General features: G+C 29.5%; 1 protein-coding gene across 3 annotated transcripts; it reads right to left on the reverse strand.

Annotated features, from left to right (window-relative positions):
* Positions 1-41: 41 nt before the first annotated feature.
* On the reverse strand, positions 42-13,498 carry LOC145187220 (exosome complex exonuclease RRP44-like). 3 transcript variants are annotated; one of them, XM_090079401.1, is made up of 28 exons: positions 13,111-13,498; positions 11,362-11,603; positions 11,115-11,177; positions 10,863-10,957; positions 10,450-10,524; positions 10,209-10,333; positions 7,304-7,380; positions 7,058-7,138; positions 6,956-6,975; positions 6,801-6,849; positions 6,559-6,711; positions 5,937-5,990; positions 5,754-5,822; positions 5,524-5,661; positions 5,180-5,326; positions 4,951-5,067; positions 4,726-4,827; positions 4,459-4,523; positions 4,294-4,378; positions 4,056-4,183; positions 3,843-3,929; positions 3,359-3,515; positions 3,055-3,275; positions 2,890-2,980; positions 962-1,039; positions 699-854; positions 353-475; positions 42-209 (listed from the first exon to the last, which is right to left on the reverse strand). In XM_090079401.1, exons 2-28 carry the CDS (start codon positions 11,578-11,580, stop codon positions 123-125), a joined length of 2,862 nt encoding a protein of 953 aa, XP_089935527.1. In that variant the 5' UTR covers positions 11,581-11,603; positions 13,111-13,498; the 3' UTR covers positions 42-122. The 3 variants fall into 3 exon arrangements, with proteins under 3 accessions (XP_089935527.1, XP_089935528.1, XP_089935529.1); XM_090079402.1 differs by lacking the exon at positions 13,111-13,498 and adding an exon at positions 12,001-12,098; XM_090079403.1 differs by lacking the exon at positions 6,956-6,975 and having other exon boundaries at positions 6,801-6,863.
* Between the last annotated feature and the right edge of the window lie 4,872 nt (positions 13,499-18,370).

Here is an 18,370-nt window from a genome sequence, read left to right on the forward strand (position 1 = left end):
CGTTTTTTTATTAGTATCCCGGAATCAAGATAGGTTGGAACTTTCTGTTTTTTCAAACATCTTAATCCAGTTAAAGAAATAAATATATACAGCTGATAAATGCAGCCATTTTAAAATTCGGATTATGATACACGAAGCTTTTTTGTGACAGGTTCTTCATTTGCAATTTTTTTGATATTGCCAACTGCAGGTACCGACAAACCAGGAATCTAAAAATAATTAAAAAGCAATCTTGAATCTTTTATTTACTTTTGAATCCCCGTGTTAAATTTCCACCTTTACAGGTATTTAAATTCCACCACTAAGTCAACCCAAACGAAAATGTATAAAAAGAAACTTTTTATAAACACACCTCGGGACGAACCAGCTTCAGTTGCATTTCGGAAGTCTGGATAGTTTTCTTTTCTATACTAACTTGAACTATGACTTTATCGAAAACCTTGATCGTTATATTTCCCAAAGTTTGAGAAAGCGCCTAAAATAAAGATTTATCAACCTCAATATTTGTAGAACATTCTTTAAAACAGATTACACAGTCGAAGAGACTTCTGTCTGTCTTTTAAACAGTCGAAGAGACTTCTGTCTTGTATAATACAACTGTATAATTTTTTCTAGGGAATATTCTAAAAATATTTAGAATTTTCTGGAAAAGGCCATACAAAAATATCAAATTAAAAATCATTTGTAAAAAAAATCACCTCCTCATCAAACTTAAAGGGACTCTCTGTATCTTTACTAGCTGATAGGTATACGGTGCCTTCAAGTCCGTATTTAGGTATAAGTATCTGAAGTGCATTTTTTCTTACAAACAAGACATAGCCAATTTCGTCGCAAATTCTATTTTTGAAATATATCTACAGTGTTAAAAAGCATAAGCAATATATAGAATTTCTATCTGCATTAAAATCTATTATAAGAAAACGATATTCTACAAAACGTAAATATTTTCAACTATACACACTTGAGTATGTAAATTGATAGATGCTCTAGCAGCGTACTGCGCCATTTTATGACGATGATTCATATGCGAAGTTATTGCCTAAAAAAAAACTCCAACCTAAAAAAAGTCTCAAAACTTTTGAAAGTTTTAAATAAACAAACGTCAAATCGCACAAATAAACAAACGTCAAATCATACAAAACCCGTTACATTTTATTTTTGACGGTTAGATAGTACAGAGATACGTTTCAAGAATTTTTCCTTAAAAATGATTATTTAATAATATAACTAAAGCATAATTGTACAACTTGGTAGTTTGAGTATTACTGTTCACTTTTCAAAGAGCAGAAAATATAGCATTTTTTTAAAGACCCCATTATTACATAAGACCCATTTTTTCTAAGGCTCTATCATTATATAAGACCCTGTGCAAACATTTTAAAAAAGTTTAAAGATAAAAATGATCAACAAAAAAACTTTTTGATTGACAGTAGTTTTTAGGTAATTGGAGGTCTCTAAGTCATCAATAGTTTTTTCTATCACATAAAGTTTTTTATTTATGGGCATTTTCATATTTATCCATGTTTTAGAAAACTATTTTCGTTTTATGGTTGGGCTTTCGTTTTATGATTGGGCTTTTGTTGTGGTTGTGGACTATGTTCCATCTAAGTTGACCGTGCAGTGAGTGAGGATGAGTTTCAAGGAGCTACAAGCTTCTACCAAAGTGGTGGCAGCCTATGAGCATTTTCTGCCTTTTTGGCTACTTAAGGTTTTAGGTGGCACCTATTACTTTATCCCCCTCAAAGTCAATCAGAAGTTTAGCGGTTAACCAATGAGAGTATACCTCAACTATCTTTGGATTGAATGGTCACACTTATAACTATGCCGCCACTACCAACCCAATGGAATTATCAATTGTATTGGATTGCAATTATCATCATTACATTCAGTTCAATATGATGGCATCAATATCAAGGAAATTTTTGAGTTCTTAAGATAACTTTTGTTAAATTTGCGGGAATTTTACAGTACTAAGTAAAAGAAGGAACAATAGAGACTTTGTCAAAGGAGCTTATTTGGCTTACTTTAAGGTTAATTTGGGTAATCAGGATAACTCATGGGCCTTGTATAATGTATGTAAACCATGTGTTGAAAATTTACCTCAATGGGCAAAAAGACTAACATTTATCATTCTTATTACATGGCAGGAGCCAAAAAACCGTGCAGATGATTGTTACTTCTGTCTCACAAAGACTTCTGGTTATACAAAGAAAACAAGACATAAGTTACCCAATTCTGGCTTCAGCAAATCATCCAGTGCTTCACTCAGATAAGATACCAATGCCTATATTCAAGGAACTTCCTTCGCTGGAAGATGCAAGCTAAACATATGTATTAGATGCAAGATATCAATAGCCATCTTGATAAGTTCCCTGATAATCTTAACAACATAAGTGCTGATGATTCACAAGCAGTTTCATCAAGATTTCAAAGTGATAAAGAGTAACTATCAAGACCAATGGGACACACATGACGGCAGAATACCGTTGGAGTATTTAACAAGTGTGTTGGAGCATGAAACACTCAAGATGCTCTTGCAAGTGGAAATTTGTTCCATGAATATATAACATGTTTATAGATAAAACATATGATGCTATCCAGCATTTCATTGTTTATTTCAGTTCAATTGACTGTATAACTTTTGTTTTGAACCTATTTCACTTATTAATCTACCTTGAGAAATCAATTGATAAATTTTAATTTTTTCTATTACCTATTTAATCATAAAACAAAAACATGCTGTAGAATAAAAAGTTGATGTGATAGACAAGGAAGCCAGATTTAAAATCAGAGAATCAAATTTAGTAAAAAAAACAACCACTAAATTTAAGGTAGCAATAAATTGTGTTGACCAGTGTATTGAAATAATGAAAATATAATAGAGAAAACCTGTACGGTTGTTTTATTCAGCAAATCTGAACTTGACTGATAAGCTCCACATGCTACAGCAAGCAAACGATGAACCATCACATCAGGATATCTATACAGGAATCATATAAATAGAAATTTTGACCAGTATCAAGCAAATATATAAGAAACATAAAAAATAGAGACCTTCGAATTGGAGAAGTAAAATGTGTATAAATAGGGGTAGCGAGACCATAATGTTGGTAGTCAGAAAATTTCTCTGTTCCAGAACAAAAGTACAAGGCTTGAGTCATAGATCGAGTAGAGAGAATTCGAAGCATTACATTTTTGTAAGGATCATCTTCAAAGACTGCAGCATCGAGAGAATTCTGAAGATTTTTTCCACTTGATATATCAATAGGTACATTCTAGAATGAAGTGAACTTCAAAAAGTTATGAAAATAACTAAACCTTCATAGCAAAGGGAAAAAAATAAATACAGCATACTTACCAAACTAGCAGCTGATTTAATCAATGTCTCAAACATTGCTGCAGAAGGTGTTGGATGTTTTCTGAGAACTGAATGCTGCGGAAAGTGTTCATATAGTTTCTTTGCCACAGAAATGTTTGCTAGCAACATGAATTCCTCTACCAGAGAATTAGTATCTCTAAATACCAACATATACAGGATGAGCATAAAAATAAGTGCATGTTGGTACAGGTTTGTTGCAAAAAGTAAAATTGCAGGTCCAGTTACAAATATTCTGTTGTTGATGAGAAAGGAGATAAAATAATGCAATTGCAACAATTCATTTCTGGTTCATCTGTGCACAACAATAATAAACTCTCAGACCTTTTTCTTCATATTTTAAGAAAGTTAATATAAATCTTGCTACACTATCTTTATAAAAATCTTAAGGTTTGCAGTAATATTTTTGAGTAAATAAAACAATGTATTAAATAAATCTGTAGCAAGTATAAATCACACTTTAAACCTTAGTTCTTTTTTCTGCATATCAATAGGATCATGGGTTTCACTATCAATATGAAAACGAACTTCTGGTGATGCTAATGTTAACGCTCTGTAAAAAAAAAAGTTTCAAAAACTGCATTAATGTATCAAAAATATTTTAAAAAATATTTCTTGTAAATATATCAAAAAAAACTTCCGATAAATGTTTTAAAAAATGTTTCTTTATAAAGAATACCCAAATTCCTTTCTTTTAGCTTTTAGTTTTTTAGCTAACTCATTTAGATTCCGAACTGAAATGGCAATCGGGTCTACTCTAGTATTGTCATCGATAATCATTTGTGCTTCTGCATATGTTAATGCAGCCTTAATTCAATAAATAACAAAGTATTAGTTTTAGAAAGTAAGCAAATAATTAAACAGAATTTTTACAAAATAAAAATAGGTAAAATAACTAAAACATAAAAAAAAATTACCTTTGAGCAAATTACACTTTTTACAAAGTTAACAGTAACAACCTCTGCCTCTCGAGTCATTTCCCATATGCAAGAAAAAGCAAATCTAAAAAAAACAAAACACTATACTGTGATATAAACTTATAACGAAAAAAAAAAAATTTTTCAAAAAATTAAAAACAATACCTTTCTTCCTTTTCGTGAAGTGAGCATAGATCTGAACTTAGCAACTCTGGTATCATGTCAATTCGCTAATAAACAAAAAAATATTTCAAAGAATACAGACAATGTGTCGGATCAAACATGTAAAACTAAGAAAATATTTTTCAAAAGTTATTATTTACATTATAAATAAATTAAAAATAACTAAATCTAGAAAAATTTATTCTTAAGCAATTATAAGATTCAGAGAAATTAATTTTTCTAAAGTAAAGACTCATTTAAATTTCTTACTTGATCAACAAGATACACAGTAGTACCACGCTGTTTAGCTTCTTCATCAATGTGAGTTCCAGGCTTTACAAAATGTGAAACATCAGCTATGTGTACTCCACACTAATAATAGTAAACATTTCCAAATTTTATGGTTCATAATTTCAGACCCTCAAAGCAAGTAATAGAATTTGTTGGGAAAAACTGGATTAATAGTAAATTTATTATGCATTGTCATAAAATTACTTCAAAGTTTCCATTTTCTAAAGGTCGCCAGTGCAATGCATCATCTATATCTGTGCATCCAGGAGGATCAATACTACATATGTTAAGTTCACGTAAATCATGACGCACTAAATAATCCTTAAAACCCAAAATAACAAAACCAACTTTAACTATTGATAATTTCTTTGTTTGATAGTTTACAAGCAAAAAAAATAATATTCATTAAACATTTTAAAGGAAACAAATAAACCTGCTCTGTAATACGCCAAGGGAGTTTTGGGAGATCATCTAAAACTTGCTGAGAAAAAGGCTGGTGAGGTACATCATGCTCCAGGAGTAACACCTCTTTCTCTGTTGCTTTATCTCCACTTTCTCCTAAATCTCTTACATAATGACCCTAAAGGCAATTTGCTAAGTATTAAACAATCTCTTACAAAAATAATAATAATAAAAAAAAGCAGTTTCATTATATTTAATCATATATAGGTTGCAGCATGTATATTTACCCATTACTTAAGTATAAACAATTAGCAAATAATTGCACATGTTAAAAACTTTTAAAGAGCAATGTCTGAACAATACTAAATACTTTACCAAAGGATATCTGGAGTTTCTAGGCCATCCATCTATGCTTACAATAATCTTCTTTTGCTGAAGAAGTTCTCCCTGCCTTGATTCAATCATAATGCGGGGAATCTGTCGGTTTGCAGCTACAAACATATGCCTCAAACCCTGAAAAAAAAAACTTGTAATAGAATTTACTTAGTTAACAATAAATTTTAGGAATATTTTAAAAAACTATGATCTTGAAAAAGTTAACTAACTTTTGCGTTTCCATTTGGAGACAGTATACCACAGTAAGGCCTCCAATTTCTCTTTATAATCCCCACAATCTATATATAAATTAAACAAAGAATTTTTAAACTGAGAATTCAACCAGATTTTAACTCAATATTTTGAAATTGGAACTGACTTTTATTTCATCCTATTTTACTTAAAGTACAAACCTTTCCTGTTTCTCTGAGGTGTTTTTTTGCTTGTTTTTTGAATTCATCTTCAATCTAAATAAATTCAAAACCATTTTTTTTTTAAACTTAAACCCAAAATTAAAGTTATAATTATTTTACATATTTATTATTAAAGACATCAACATCAATTTGTTTCAGAACTAAAAAATTAAAAAAAAAAACATTTTACAAATTCTGCTTTTTACTTAACTTAAGACCTTGATAACCTTATAGAGGTGTATTTTTCTTATTATATTTTATATTTAAATTTAAAAATATTGAAAATCTTATAGAAGTATATTTTTCTCATTACATTTTATATTTAAATTTCTAAACAGCAGCAATAGTGAATAAAAAATTTTTTTTTTAGTACACCTAAAAAAAGATCATTTTTTGCAGTTGTTTAAATGATGCACATTTTTTTGCATCATTTAAACAACAATGATGCCATTTTATACAAACAAAGTTCATAGCCCCAAAAAAAACTGAACTTATTTTTAAAAATTTATAAAACAAAAATGGATAAGTCTTGGTTAATCATACTTGAGAACCAAACTGATAAAATATAAAAACAAATATTTAGAAGAATGAAAAACAAAGAAAGTTATAGCTTGTAGCCAACCCTCTTATCTTGTTCTTCTTCATCTAGCTCTTCATCTTTTTCTTCAAGAATAAGTGAGGATGGAGCTACCCATTCAGTTTCAGGCAAAATTTCCACAGCAACAATGTCATCTTGAATTGCACGATTTAAATTTTTTAACCCTTGCAGGAAAATCTTAATAAAAATACACAACCAATAAAAAAAAAAAAAAAAGAAAGCATTCAAAAACAATGATAATCTTAAAGCATAAATCATAATATTACCTCATTTTCTCTACCTGGAACTCGAACGGTAGCTTCCATATAATTTTCCCTATAAAAAATGTTCTTTATAACTCATAAACACAGACCATTTTTATTTTAGATATCAGGAAAAGTTACAATAAAAAAAAAACTACAATAAAAATTTATAGTCTTACCTACTTGCAAAAAATGTTCCCTAAAACAAAAACCAACTAGTTAATGATAAGATACTTCTTCACACTGAGAAGAAATAATTTTTCTCAAGTTAGTAACTTTACCTGTAGAAATTTTCCAGCCTTTATGCCACTTTGAATATCTGAAAGTGGTAAATGTTCTGGAAAGATAGCATTTCCTTCAGTCTGAAAAAAAAAGTTTCTGTAATACTCAATTAAAAACTAAATATTTCATTATAAATTTTAAAGTAAAATGTTTAAAGTGTAGCATTGTGGCTGATATTTGAAAAAAAAAATGTTACGTTGAAAATATTCAAGGTACCTTAAAACTTAATTAAGTTTATTGCATACCTTTTCTAAGTATACAGCTTTAGCTAATTTGTCAATCAAATAGGAATATCCATTTAAACTTTTCACATATTCATCAACTAGAAATAATAAAAATTAAAGTAAATAAAATAGTTGAGTGTTTGTTTTTTTACATTTGAAATATTGATAAAATTTAAATTCATGTTTAAAAAAAAGATTTTGTTAAAATTTAATGTTACTACAACAGTTTCTGAATCCTCATCTATTTTTGATGTTTAAAGCATGAATAATATTAAAATCTTGACAGAAGAACCTTTAGTGCCTTGGTTACAATTAGGGACTATTGCAAATCACTTTTGAATGGCCACATCAACAGTTTAAAAAAATCTTTTTAAAGAAACTTTGAAAACTTATTTATTGATTAACAATACATTCTCTTTTCATGAAAAAGGAAAAAAGAAGAACACATTTTTCTTGGGGAGGATGTACAATTATTGAACGTAGAAATTACAAAAAATTAATTCAATCATAGATCTAAATAAAAATTTCCAAAACTTTAATCTACGTATAGTTTCAAGCTGATGTAAAAGTATATAAAAAAAAAATTTTTTAAGTTAATTCATGATGCAATAAAGGCAAATAATAAGTAACCATAGTGTAATCAAGACAAATAATGATTAGTTTAGTCAGAACAATTTATTATTCTTATTGCTTAAAAGAAGTTTTTAAAAAAAGTAGAAGTTTATGATTTAATGAATCTCTTTACAGTTTTTAAACTTTTTTTTCATTTTTTCTCTTATACAATGATGTAACATCATTTTTCATAAATTAAAATTTTAATTTGTTTCGGGAAAACGCCATAAAGAAATTTTGTGCTCGAAACTTTATTTTAGAACAATAAAGACTGGCTATGCATTATTTGAGCACTTTTTAACGGGAAATTTTTAAAATAAAACATCAGTCTAAAATTTTGATTTATGTCTTAAAATAAAGCTATGTGTCTTAGCTATTGAAAAAATAAAGTATTGTAAATTTTTCATCATTTTTAAAACGCTGTCGAAACAAGAAAAAGCTTGCAAAAAAGTTCTTCACAAATTTATTTTGATTCCAAGTGCATCACATTCTTCAATCGAAAAGGCAATTAAAGTACCTTGATCAACAGTCCAATATGTGGCTTCTAGACTCTGGAAGTCTGGAACAATTCAATGGAAGAAAGGTTAAAGAAGAAAACAAGGATTCCTCAATAAGAAATTAAATAAGAACTTAAAGCAACCATTCAAGCAAAACCCCAGCCTATCAGACAGAATTCAAGCTAAACGATATTGAACTTCAAGATCATTCGTGATGAAAGTGTGTAAATTCTGTAATTTGAAGTCTTTTAAAGTCATGAAAGTACCTAATCGCAATAAGAAACAGAATTTGGCTAAAAAATTATTTGATTTGATGATGACAAATCAAAATGGATGCCTTATCATTAATGATAAAACTGGCTAAAAACAGATCCCAGGTTGCCAATTTTATGTTTCAAACAAGCAATTGGTGTTTACAACAAGTTTAAGTTTCAAAAGTGCAACAAATTTTGTAAAAAGTTCATGATGTGGCAAGTGATATGCAGTTGTGGCTCAGACAATGACAAAGGAACGTTATGTCTCTGAGTGCTTGCAAAAACATCTGCTACCTTTTGTCAAGTCCCATAATGGTACCATCACCATCTGGCCAGACCTCGTCTCCTGTAATTATGCCAAACACACAATTGATTGGATGAATGTGAAAGAGTTAGTTTTCATCCCAAAAGAACTGAATCCTCAAAACTGCCCTCAATAGTAACTGATCAAGAATTTCTGGGCAATTATCAAGGGATACATGTCTAAGAAGTCACAGGTAATTAAAACTCCCAATGCTATGTTGAAATCATAGGAGAAAGAGTGTGAAAAAGTTCCAGAACCTGTTGTGTGAAGATGATGAGCAGTATCAAGACAAAGATTTGTGCATACCTCCAAGGAAACCTTCAATTGTAATTTTTTGTTATGTAGTTAATAAATAAGACACAGCTTTAATTTAAGACATAAAATGAAATTTTGGACTGATGTTTTATTTTAAAAATTTCCTGTTAAAAAGTGCTCAAACTTTATGTAGCCATTCTTTATTGATATTTTCTTATTATGTAAATAACCTAAAGCATGGGTCTTTTTTGTAAATAATTAAAATATAATGATGTAAACAATAATTACAATAATACAATTAACAGTAACCATTATTTAAGGTTATTAGAGCAATTGAAAACCATCAAAAAGAGGGTAGATTTGGTTAAGAAAAAAATCTTGTTTCACCAAGACAATGTAACATATCACAAGTCACTGAAAACAATCGCAAAAATGGAGCTCTGTATTGTTTCCACACCCACTTTATAGTCCAAATCTGGCCCTCAGCAACTACCACTTCTTTTCCAAACTCAAAAAGATGTTCTTTGGCAACAGATTAGGTTCAGAAAAGGAAGTCATCGCCTAAACTGAAACCTGTTTTGAAGGTAATGATAAGTAATTCTATGATAGAAGTATCAAAAAGTTTGAAAAGTATTGGATGTTTTACCACCAAAGGAGACTATATCAATGAATAAAGAAAAATGTTGACAAAAAAATGTTGTTTCATTATTTAAACCTAGGACTTCTTGACCCATATGTTAAACTACTATTAATATTTTCTCATAAAAAATTTTAAGCTATTTAGAACTTGTATGTTATTTCAAAAATTATTACCAAGAAATTATAATGTGCAAAACATAAAATTAAAAAAAAAAAAAAAACACCAACAAAATCAAATACTTTTCTAAATAACTTTAAGATACACAAAAAAAAATTTACACTACATTCTGCAAAACAAATAATTTAAACTACTCATTGAGAAAAAAGTAACATACAAAACAGTTATGAAATAAGAAAAAGCAAACCTGTAAAAGATTTTATCCCTTCACTCTGCGCTTTTTGTTTATTGAGCTTGTCATTAGTTAAAAGCACAACTGTGATTTTATTTAAAACATTTGCACCAAAGTTTCGCATGTGCTTCTCAAAAAAACTTTGAACAAAAAAATTTATTACAAAGATTGATACAATATGATTTTATGCAACTATGATATAATTGTTTAAAAACAAAAAAAAATAAAAATGAGCTATAAGGTTATTATATCAGACCTAGCTGCTACTCTAATGCATCTATCATTGTAATCATTGGATGTTTCCCCTTTCCGACGAGCTGTAAAAGTGTCTCTAAAACATTTGTATAAACATTTGTCATTAAAGCTATTCTATAACTTGAGCTATAATGCATTTTTTTAAATTTTCGATATGCATATATTTATACATAGATTAACAGCTTGTATTAGACAGTATTGAATGAGTAAAAATAATCTACGAATAATTAACAGGATCGGTGTGTAATAGTAGAAGTATTCTTATTTCTGCATTCCTTTACAAAAGTTAATAACAACAATAACATCAACAACATAAAATTTTATAGCACTTAAAATAACAACAACAATAATAGTAATAATAATGATAAAAATATTTTTTTAACAGCAAATAAAATAGCCATTTAAAAAACATACATATGATGCTCATTTGAAAAGACATATACTCGTTTTTGTTTCATTGCTATAACTTCACGAATTCTTTTATATACAGTATAGCTTTGATGCTTAACCTGCAGATATAAATAATAATAATAAAATCAACAAAAAAAGTAATACTTTATATTTAGTATTGACTATCATTTTTAAAGATTATTTCAGCAGTCTTAAAAAAATACATAAAACATGAATGTAATTCTGCATAACTAGCAATTGGATGAAAATAATAACCTCTTGTAAAACGGTTTGCAGTAATATTATATCTTTAAAAACTTCATCTTGAATAACGTCCATCTGTAAAACATTAAAAATATTATATGATAAATATAAAATAAATTAAAAATATAATATGTAAAAAAATTATATTTTGAATTTATTTTTAATGTTAAAAAAACTAAACTAAAAATTAGGTAAAGTTTGAAGAACTTGATGTTATATTTGAGTAAACATCAAAAAAAAAAAAAAGATTATTATATACCTGATGAAGAACAACATTGGTGTCAAGTATCAAATAATGTGGAAAATTACATAAAGTTGAAGGCATGTCAGGCTTAGAGCTAAGAGTAGGAGTTTCATTTTCACATTGATTACATCCCTCACTCCCACACCATATATCATCTCGCAAGTAATGTTCGCGGACTATTTTGACAATAGCACCTTTACGAGTTTTCTTGACAAATGTCTTTGATCTTTGCATTTATTTTAGTTATAAAATATACCCTAAAAAATAAAAATACTCGTTCAAATTTGAGCCTGAGAGCTATAATTAGTATTTCATCAAAAAAACTTTTCCTTAAAACCTTTTGAAACAAGTAACCCTTAAACCTCTATTGAAAGGACCAACTATATGCCATGAGTTAATGTTTTCTGGCTGTAGAGCTTGATCTGCACACACACACACACACACACACACACACACACACACACACACACACACACACACACACACACACACACACACACACACACACACACGCACACACACACGCACACACACACACACACACACACACACACACACAAGTTTTGGCGCTACTGCAGTTTCTCCCCCCCTTTTTTTATTTTTGATTATGATAGAGAATTTTATGCTGATTCAGAAAAATATAAAAACATGGACCTGAAAATCAACGGAAAGTGCTCTATTTCGAAGTCAAAGTTGAAAAAAATCCCACTAAATACCCTAATATTCGCCATTTTTTTTCAAAACGCTTTCATTTTTAACGAAAGTTAATTACCGTTACATTGCGCAATAAAAAGACCTGGTTTCCATCAGCCTTCGCATTACTATTTTAAAGTGTTATAACGAAAGTGTAATAAACGAAAAGAAATTAATGGAAGATTTCAAATAAAAGTTGAACGTAGAGTGTGGGAATGTAGACAAACTGATGAATAATTATTATTGTATTGTACGCTGGTTTTTTTTATTAAAAAAAACGGTTTAAAGATGACATTTTCTAAATTTTACATGTGATAAAACAACTATGAACTAAGTTTCAAAAGTTCTTCTTTTAGGAAACAAAACTGCTGAATTCTTTTTTAAAATTCATTACAAAAGTACATTACTTGCAATATAGTTTATTCTCTAATAAATCAAAAAACGGCTATTTTCATTGCCACGAAAATTGCGCGAGATAAACATACTTTAACGACTTTTTTTAATGTAAAAACCATGCTATAAATGTATTGCTTTTGTCAGCTAAAAAATCATTAACCTAATATTCTCAAAATGGCGAATATTTGGGTTTTTAGTGGGATTTTTTTCAACTTTGACTTCGAAATAGAGCACTTTCCGTTGATTTTCAGGTCCATGTTTTTATATTTTTCTGAATCAGCATAAAATTCTCTATCATAATCAAAAATAAAAAAAGGGGGGGGGGGGGAGAAACTGTAGTAGCGCCCAAGTTTTAAGCTAAGTCTTTTATCACGCCAATCACTGGGGCAGAATATCTTCAAAACTGTCCATTTGTCGAAAATGAAGATGGGGATTTCGAAATATTTTAGGGTTATAATCTGTAATGTGCATCTTATCCACACTAAATGCATTTTATCCACTTGATTCGGTCAGCTTATGACTGACCTTTAACCCTATGGTTCCTTTAGTTTAACGCCGCAGTTTTTTAAAAATTCTAGTTTTTCCCGGGGATTCTTCAATTTTAGGTTTTTAGCTATCTTTTAGTAATAAAAAATTAATATTTAAGTACTTGCAATAAATACTAAATATGCTCACCTAGATACAGATTCGATTTCTTTTTTTGTTGAATGGCAGATATTTACAGTATGTAAGTCTTTCGTGTATATTTGTGGAAATCCGTCTATTACATCACCAGAAATCAGGTAACAAAACCAGGTAACAAAATCAGGTAACAAAATCAGATCATAAACGCATAAGCATCGCAGTTTGGTTTTTTGATTTTGTACGATTAATAAAGAATTAAAATAAAATTTTTTGTATAAATCATTTAAAATAAATCTAATTTTCTGAAGCTTATTAAAATAGAACTATTTATGCGTTTAAACGTGACGTTCATTTTATTCAATAGCTGTTCATGAGCACGTTTTTCTTGAGAGAAATAGCAAATTTAAACGAATAAAATTCAAAGATTTTCGAGTTTTTTGCTGCCTGTTTTTTATTGAACCTTTTGCATAGTGATAATAATGAACTTCGTTGTTGTAAAATGTAGTTGTTGTTTTTTTTTTTTTGTTTTTTTTGATATTTTATGTATTTATAAATTGGATTCTTTAAAAATAAAATATATTAAGAGAAATATTTTATGTTTCAATAAAAAACAGTAAAAAAAAAAATCCTATACTACTATCTAATCGTTGTCACAATGTTCCAGGTTCATTTTTTTTTGTTCCGTATATCTACTTTATCTACAAAACGGGATTACATTTTGGATTTTTTAGGGGACATCTATAAAGCAAGCTAGGTAATACTATCGTAATTCAAATTGAAGTACTTGGTATACACCTAATTATCAAATCTTACAGTCTTGAATTACTAACAACAGTTGGAAACGACAAGTTTAAAAAGCTAATTTTTTCTTTTCGTGTTGGTGGGGGTGGGTGGGGGGCGGGGGTTTAAAGGGTTGATGGAATTGAGAAACTCTTAGAAATTTTTTATTTTAATAGGAATAACTATTCCTAAGCATAATGTTACTGCTAAGTACAGGTAGGAGATCGTTAGTACAGGTAAAGAAAATAAATACCCTTTTGATTGCTCATTTTGATAGAAGACTTCTAGAGTAATTCACAAATAGCAAGATTAAAGAAAGAAATATCGAAGGAAAAATAATGGAGATATCTTCTTGAATTAACAGCAATTGACCATAGATCTAGTGTAACCCAATTGGAAATTTAGTCCAAACTTTTATAGAACTCACAAGACAGTGATATTCTTTAAGAGTTTTTTAAGGTATAAGTTTCGAAACCAGAACAAGAAATTTAGGAAGTCATTCGGGAAATAACTTTAGGTTCAGTGTTCATTCTACTTTTCAACAACCAGCCTGTCGTATTGTAATTTTCAAACATAAGCTTAGATGTCTTTTCTTTCACAAAAAGCTCTCCATTCTCTAATCTCCTCAGGACACACATCTCCTGTGTATGCATCAATAAAATTTTTAGCTTCTCCCCATTCCAGAACAGGTCAGACATTCATGTCTTTGTTTGCTGCAAGAAATTTAAGTATTCTTATGAAGTTTACGTTAAACAATCGAGTTTCGCAGCTATATTTATTCAATGATATATATTAACTAGATATCTAACTTGCGCTTCCGCAGTGAAGCGTACTTTTTGCCAGCCTAGGTTTGTTTTGCCAGCCTGAAATGACGCAATGTTAAATCAAGGCAAAGCAAAAATGAATTGTTGTCAGTTTAAATAAAACCGGCTACCGTCATTAAAAACTTACTGAATTTTTGTGAAGGAAGACATCTAGTTAATATATATCATTGTATTTGTTAAAGAGTTATTAGGCGAGCCAGCCGGTGTAGCAGCTTAAAATAACTCCCTGTAAAAAAATACTCCCGGAGTACTTATTTCCTAGTCAAAAAGTACTCCCCCAGTCATTTTAAGCTAGTAAATAAATACTCCCTTTAGTAAATAAGTACTCCCAATGAGAGTACTTATTACCATTTAAATTAAATTCGAAAAGCAATCTTTTAATGACAATTGATTTTACATTTGTAAATTCTGTTTTGTGGTAAATTGAGCAGTATTATGTTATAGTTAAGTTCTTAAACTTATTAAAAACCAAGTGAACTTAGTAGTATATCAAGGCTGAAAAAGGATTTGAAGACATTGCGATGCATCGCTTGTCGTAAAATTGTTCCTTCAATATCGAAAGTAAATTTTACACACACTTAAAATAAAAAATGGCGAGACATGTTGATTTTGTTGCAATTGAAAAGTACCTTAAAGAAAAAGTTTATCCTCTAGAAATTAAAGCTGATAAAGGAAAGAAATCTAATTTTCGAAAAGCTTGCAAAAATTTTCGCATTTTATCTGGACAATTACTATACCGTAGCAAAAAGTTAGTCGTTGCTTGTAAAGATCAACAGCAAAAGATAATATCTGACATTCATTTTGGTCTTAGTGAAAATTAATATCTGACATTCATTTAGTGAAAATTAATATCTGACATTCATTTTCAGCAAAAGATAATATCTGACATTCATTTTGGTCTTAGTCAAAGCAAAAGCAATGGCCTCGCACCGTGGAAGAGATGCAACTCATCACAAAATCTTTAGCAGGTTTTACTGGCACAATATTAAATTCGACGTAGAAAAGTTTATTCAAAAGTGTGATCAATGTCAAAAACATGGTAGAATAATAAGTTCTTCAACAGAACTGCATTCCATTCCAATTGTAAGTAAAGCAATGGAACAAGTTGGAATTGATGTTTGTAATTTGCCAGAGGTTGATGGTTTTAAACATTTAGTTGTCTGTATAGACTATTTCACAAAATGGTCAGAAGCTAAACCTCTTAAAAACAAAACTGCTGATTCAATTGCACTCTTTTTATATGAAGTAACCTGTCGACACGGGTGCATTAAAATACAAATTAATGATCAAGGAAGAGAGTTTGTAAATGAAGTCAGCAAAAAATTGCATGCAATGACTGAGCAAAGGGTAACTTCTGCTTACCATCCCCAATCTAATGGCTTATGTGAGCGTCAGAATAGAACTATAAAAGAAGCATTAGTTAAAGTTCTTGATGAAAAAGCTGTAGAATGGCCCTACATTATTGAAGGAATTTTATTTGCACATCGTGTTAGCAAGCACACTTCAACAAAATATTCACCATTTTTTCTATTATATAATCGAGAACCCACTTTACCTGTAGATGTTAAATACGGAATGGTTGATATTAAAAAGCATGACATTGAAAGTTTTGACAGAGAAACTTTTGATGCAGTTCTTACTTCTTTTATTTCTTTACGAGAAAAAGTTTACCATACCGCATTCAAAAACATTCAAACTGCTCAAAATAAACAGCAGAAAGATTATAATAAACGCCATCAAGCACCTCATTTGATTGGAATTAATGATAAAGTTCTTTTAAATCAAAAAAGGATAGATAGAAAAGGAGGAAAATTTTCATTTAAATGGCTTGGTCCATATACAGTACATTCAATTTCTAAAAAAAACTTGTGCACTTTGGTTAACCAAAAAAATACTACTCTAAAGAAAAAATACAACGTTACTTTACTTAAGCCATACATTGATAAAAATAAAAAGTCATTATATAATGATATGTTGAGTTCTTGTGTTAAAACGTTACAAGTTTATGGTGCATGTTACCTGACGAAGTTGTTGAAATGATATTGATTAGTGCAGTGAAAACATCCATTATTGTTACGGAAACATATCAATCGTTGTATCATACCTGTAAGAGATTTAAAAACATTTTGCAACAAAAAAAAAAGTTTCTTCTTCCGCGTATTTTCCTTAAATTTCAAGATCACGAACTCTCAAGTTTAATGCAACGGAACAATAGAATAAAAGTAAGTATTCAAAAGTTATTAAAAATATTTGGATCTTTTAGTGGAGTTGCAGCTTGCTTGAACAATATTGTCAATAATGAAAAATGGAAATCTGCATGGATTATCATTTGTGCAGAAAAACATTCATGGTTTACAGTTGAACAAACATTTTGGAAATCACATCAAATAATCAATTCAGTTGACTCAAAAAAGGCTTTAAAACCTCAAAAACTATGGTTAAATTTTCCAAATCTTTATCATCTTAAAAATGAAGATAAACAGATTTTGTTGTCTCATAATTCGTGGCTAAATGACAACATCATGGATGCTGCCCAAATGCTTATTTGTAAACAGCTAGGACCAAATGCAGAATTCCAATCTGTACTAAGTTCTCAAAAATGTTCAAATAATCCATACCAGCCAGTCAATACTGAACATATTCAACTTATGCATAATGGTTCATGCCATTGGTTTCTTACATTTTGTTCTAATGGAAGAGTCAATATTTGTGATAGTCTTTATGATTCACTGAATCCTGTTTCTTTGAAATGTGTTCAGTCTTTATATAAAAACAATGTTAATAGTAATGAAGACTTACTTATAACTTTTCTGCCTGTACAAAAACAAACAGATGATTTTAATTGTGGATTGTTTGCTGTTGCCTTTGCAGCCGAATTATTAGCAGGTAAATCACCTATGGAAACGAACTTTGATGTATTGAAAATGCGGGGACACTTGTTATCATGTTTAAAGTCTCAGCATCTTTTACCTTTTCCTCAAAAGAATTTTTTTTGTTTATAAATATTGTATTCAAACACAATAATTACAACTGTAAAACTTTATAAACTGTAAATAATTACTTTTATCTATTAATTATTTTTTTGTACCAAAACCGCAGGCCAAAAATAGTGCTGGGTTCCAGTATTAGCATTTTTTTAGAAAAGAAAAATTAGGAAGAAATTTTTAATAAGGGATTTTCTCATGATAATCCCAAGGAATCATAAGGATTCTAAATACTACAAGATATAACTGTTTAAAATAAAAATAAAAAATTAACCATGGGAAACCCAATAAAATGCCGATTAAAGCCGATTACCAAAAAAAACGGTACAAGTAGAAAGAAAAAATATCCTCTTGATAAAATTTGGAGGTGCCACGGTATTTTTATAATATTTTTGAAAACTTTAAAGGAAGTAAAATAATAAAAGATGCAACCTCTTTTCAATGTAAAAATACTGTAAAAACCATCTGTTTTTTAACCAATGTTGATACGCTTAAAATTATTTAATCAGTACGCATTAGAGAGATGCGACGCGCCACCTCAAATTCAGTGTTATATTTATATATTTCAAAATTCAACTTTAGGGGAGTACTTATATCCTGGGGGAGTATTTTTATCCCAGGAAATAATTACTCCCGTGAGTAATTATTTCCTAGGATAAAAATACTCCCGGAGTACATATTTCCTAGGAAATAAATACTCCGGGAGTATTTATTGACGGGATT

The sequence above is a fragment of the Hydra viridissima genome, unplaced genomic scaffold (assembly GCF_058129835.1).
Source record: "Hydra viridissima isolate aposymbiotic clone 2 unplaced genomic scaffold, HvirCarnegie_v1 scaffold_2, whole genome shotgun sequence".
NCBI classification, from domain to species: domain Eukaryota; kingdom Metazoa; phylum Cnidaria; class Hydrozoa; order Anthoathecata; family Hydridae; genus Hydra; species Hydra viridissima.

Excerpts from the sequence above, each read along its gene's own strand:
- LOC145187220 (XM_090079401.1), bottom strand. The coding sequence starts at position 11,580 with ATGCAAAGATCAAAGACATTTGTCAAGAAAACTCGTAAAGGTGCTATT. Across the intron at positions 5,823-5,936 it reads ACCTCAGAGAAACAGGAAAG|ATTGTGGGGATTATAAAGAG; the intron begins GTTTGTACTTTA and ends ATTTATATATAG. Across the intron at positions 855-961 it reads CTATCAATTTACATACTCAA|ATATATTTCAAAAATAGAAT; the intron begins GTGTGTATAGTT and ends TTAACACTGTAG.